Source organism: Trichinella spiralis, assembly GCF_000181795.1.
Source record: "Trichinella spiralis strain ISS 195 chromosome Unknown Scfld3469, whole genome shotgun sequence".
Taxonomy (NCBI): domain Eukaryota; kingdom Metazoa; phylum Nematoda; class Enoplea; order Trichinellida; family Trichinellidae; genus Trichinella; species Trichinella spiralis.
In genome coordinates this window covers 1-911 of record NW_003530408.1, presented here as the reverse complement: position 1 = coordinate 911, position 911 = coordinate 1, and the positions used below count along the sequence as shown (strand labels likewise).

Genomic DNA, 911 nt, shown 5'->3' with positions numbered 1-911 from the left:
AAAAATTAGAGATTGGAACGCCAGGAAAGGCCCCAGGGTTACCCAAAACGGTCAATTGATGAACTTTAATTCATGCATATACACACCACAAATCAAGTCATTTTATTGTGTCTGGATTACAAAGAAAACCACCACAACTGATGATACACGTTACAAATGATTTATTATTTTCCTTTCTGCACAGAGCGAAAGAATGTAGCATCATTTTCACGCATCAGTAGTGAGGATGAATACAACAAAGATCAACTGCACACAACACAAAGTGCAACTGCTCTTTTTGCACACATTACAAATCAATCACATTTCATGTATAAAAATACGATAATGATCCTTCCGCAGGTTCACCTACGGAAACCTTGTTACGACTTTTACTTCCTCTAGATGATTTGGTTTGGGAAATTTCCCGGCGCGAAGCCGAATACATATCCGACTACTGGCGCCAGTCAAAACACCTCACTAAATCATCCAATCGGTAGTAGCGACGGGCGGTGTGTACAAAGGGCAGGGACGTAATCAACGCGAGCTAATGACTCACGCTTACTGGGAATTCCTCGTTCAAGGGAAACAATTGCAATTCCCTATTCCATTCAAGAAAACGTTTCATTCGATTGCCAAACCTTTTCAGGTAAGGACGTAACTCACGTTGACGCTTTCATTGTAGCGCGCGTGCAGCCCCGGACATCGAAGGGCATCACAGACCTGTTATTGCTCTTTTTCGTGCAGCTTTCAATTTGCCAGTCCCTCTAAGAAGTGATCAGCACAAAAAATACAATACTGTCACTATTTAATAGGGTAGAGTCTCGTTCGTTATCGGAATTAACCAGACAAATCGCTCCACCAACTAAGAACGGCCATGCACCACTACCCACTGAATCAAGAAAGAGCTGAATCAGAATCCACCACAGGGCGAG

General features: G+C 42.8%; 1 protein-coding gene across 1 annotated transcript; it reads left to right on the top strand.

Moving 5' to 3' along the window:
* The first annotated feature begins 381 nt into the window (after positions 1-381).
* Positions 382-888, top strand: Tsp_14126 (conserved hypothetical protein). Its single transcript, XM_003367909.1, has 3 exons — positions 382-492; positions 631-701; positions 792-888. The coding sequence occupies exons 1-3, from the start codon at positions 382-384 to the stop codon at positions 886-888; spliced, it is 279 nt and encodes a 92-aa protein (XP_003367957.1).
* The last annotated feature ends 23 nt before the right edge of the window (positions 889-911 follow it).